Below are 2,739 nucleotides of genomic sequence, written 5' to 3' on the forward strand. Positions count from 1 at the left end.
ATGTCTTTTCTTCAACTTATTTTGTAGCTGACATTTTCCTATACTGAGTTAATGAAAACAAGATAAATGAAAATCCTACTGGGGAGTGATTCTAAGCTGAATTTTTGACATGTTTTTGAAACAACTAGAAGCAGATGCTCAGGATACTGCTAGATAGATGAGCCTGTAAATAAAAAAAAAGGAAGAGAAATTATGGGGTTATATACTTGATATTTATCAATGTATGAATGGTAAATAAAGTCATGAGAGCAATGATATTGCCAGGAGAAACAATAGAGTATGGCCAGAAAATTTCCCAGAATGGGAATGGGTGTATTTTAAGGATAAGCAATGAAGAGAAGCCAGCAAAGGAGAGTGGGAAGGAACAGAAATCACAGAAATACGGGAAACAAACTGAGGGTTGCAGAAAGGGAGGTGGGTAGGGGGATGGGGTAACCAGGTGATGGGCATTCAGGAGGGCACATGATGTGATGAGCACTGGGTATTATATGCAACTAATGAATCACTGAACATTTTATCAAAAACTAATGATGTACGATATGTTGGCTAATTGCATTTAAATAAAAAATGCTTCTATCTTCAGGAAAAAAAAAGTTACAGAAATACTGGAGAAAATCTGGTGAGAGTGGTGCTGTAAGACAGTTTGGAACAGCTAGTAGGGTAGTAGAAGTGATAATAGTGAATTAGATGATACCAAAGATGATGATTGTGATTCTGCTTATGATGATGTGACTGTTAGTGAGACTGAAAAATTAATAACTAGAAATATCCATTTATTTTCAGCTCCATCCCTGAGGAATGCCAGCCCAATATCCCCTCAGTCCTCAATTCATGCTTTTGTCCAACATCACTCAGTTTAGCCCCATGTTCTACCTCACTGGCTTTCCAGGATTGGAAACCATCGAACACTGGATTTTCATCCCCTTTTTCCTTATGCACCTTGTGGCCATTTCAGGCAATTGTTTCATTCTGATAATTATTAAGACCAACCCTCGTCTGCACACACCCATGTACTATCTACTCTCCTTTCTGGCCTTCACTGACCTGGGACTGTCAGTGTCGACCTTGCCCACTACTATGGGAATATTTTTGTTCAAGTCTCATGGTATCTACCTTGCAGCTTGCCAAATCCAGATGTTCTGTATCCACTCATTTTCCTTCATGGAGTCCTCAGTGCTCCTTATCATGTCCTTTGACCGCTCTTTGGCCATCTGCCACCCCCTTAGGTACTTGGTCATTATGACTAGCCAGCGAGTGGTCAGGACAGGTCTGGCTGTCATCTTCCGGGGACCTGTGGCCCTAGTTCCTCTTGTCGTCCTCCTGAAGACTTTTCCCTACTGTGGGCCTCAAGTCCTCTCCCATTCTTTCTGCCTACACCAGGAAGTGATACAGTTGGCCTGCACAGATACCACCTTCAACAACCTATATGGACTGATGGTGGTGGCATTCACTATGATGCTGGACCTGGTGCTCATCGCACTGTCCTATGGGGTCATCCTCCGCACCGCGGCAGGACTGGCTTCCCAAGAGGAGCAGCTCCGAGCCTTCCAAACATGTACCTCACATCTCTGTGCTGTGCCGATATTCTTTGTGCCCTTTTCTTTCTTTCTTTTTTTTTAAGTCTTCCAGAATGGATTACTAAATTAAGCTCCTTGGAGGAATTATGCCTGTCTTGTTAAATAGTACATCTTCATAAATACAATGACTGTCAGAGAATAGATGCTCAATGAATACATACTATTAACTTCTGGATACTTAAAGGCATAAATAGAAATTCAAAGCTAAGAAAGAGAACTTCTTTTCTAGGGAAGCTTTTTCTTCTTACACCCGGGAAGCCCAAGAGGACACCCTTGTGATGGCATCCATCAAAGGGTGTTCCTCCTCATTATCCTAATTCTGCTTCATTCAGGCCCTCTGGCCCCTCTTGTCTCCTCTGCCACAGGTTACTATGATCCAAAAGTGCTTCCTGAGAGTTACTCTTCACAGCTCTGGGGCATAGGAAACCTTGTATATAGTCCACCACCCCACCTCCCTGATCTGGACTGAACAGAAACCTTGCTGGGTCTGTTTGATAAACTCAACTGTCTCTTTTCTTTCCATGGATTTAGGAGTCTAGTGGTTCCTGGGGCCAGAATAACCATATCCTTGCCTCCACACAAGGCAACTTCTCTTGCCTTTATATTCCAATATCCCCAGTCCCTTCATTTCTTTTAGTTTATACATAGTCTGAGAGAATTCCTTTGGGCGGTACACAGATGGCTGATACCTGTTAGACTGGTTTCTGATTCAAATTTTGACTTTTTTTTTCCTGTTTACCTGGTCAAAATGGGAGGAGAAATGGTGGTAGCAGCAGACCAGACAAAGATCCCCAGATATAATGGCTTTTGAAAAAGATAATATTAAAAACAGTTGGGAAAGGTTGGATTATTCAAAAAACAGTGCTAGCCAAATTTGTTATCGATGTGGAAGATAAAATTTGATCCTTACTTTATAGTACACATAAAAATGTATTAAATTAAAGATACATGTGTTAAAGGAAAACTTGGAAATGATTAAAAAAATACGAGAAAATAGACAATTAAAATACAGTAAAACAGAACACACCAAAAACAAAGAGACAACACAAACCAGACTAAGAGATGAAATCTGCAATGTATATCTCTATGAACAACTGATGTTTAATGTACAGAATATATGAAGAACCTCTATAAATTAGTAAAAAATAATTAAAGACAGAGA

At 40.3% G+C, this 2,739-nt stretch overlaps 1 protein-coding gene across 1 annotated transcript; it reads left to right on the plus strand.

The window, feature by feature from the left end:
- Positions 1-798: 798 nt before the first annotated feature.
- LOC123856481 (olfactory receptor 51M1-like) lies at positions 799-1,620 on the plus strand. Its single transcript, XM_045892673.1, has one exon. It carries the CDS (start codon positions 799-801, stop codon positions 1,618-1,620), a length of 822 nt encoding a protein of 273 aa, XP_045748629.1.
- Positions 1,621-2,739: the final 1,119 nt, after the last annotated feature.

The sequence above is a fragment of the Mirounga angustirostris genome, unplaced genomic scaffold, assembly GCF_029215605.1.
Source record: "Mirounga angustirostris isolate CCGP_5_RB_7025 unplaced genomic scaffold, mMirAng1.0.hap1 SCAF_13, whole genome shotgun sequence".
In the NCBI taxonomy this organism is placed as follows: Eukaryota; Metazoa; Chordata; class Mammalia; order Carnivora; family Phocidae; genus Mirounga; species Mirounga angustirostris.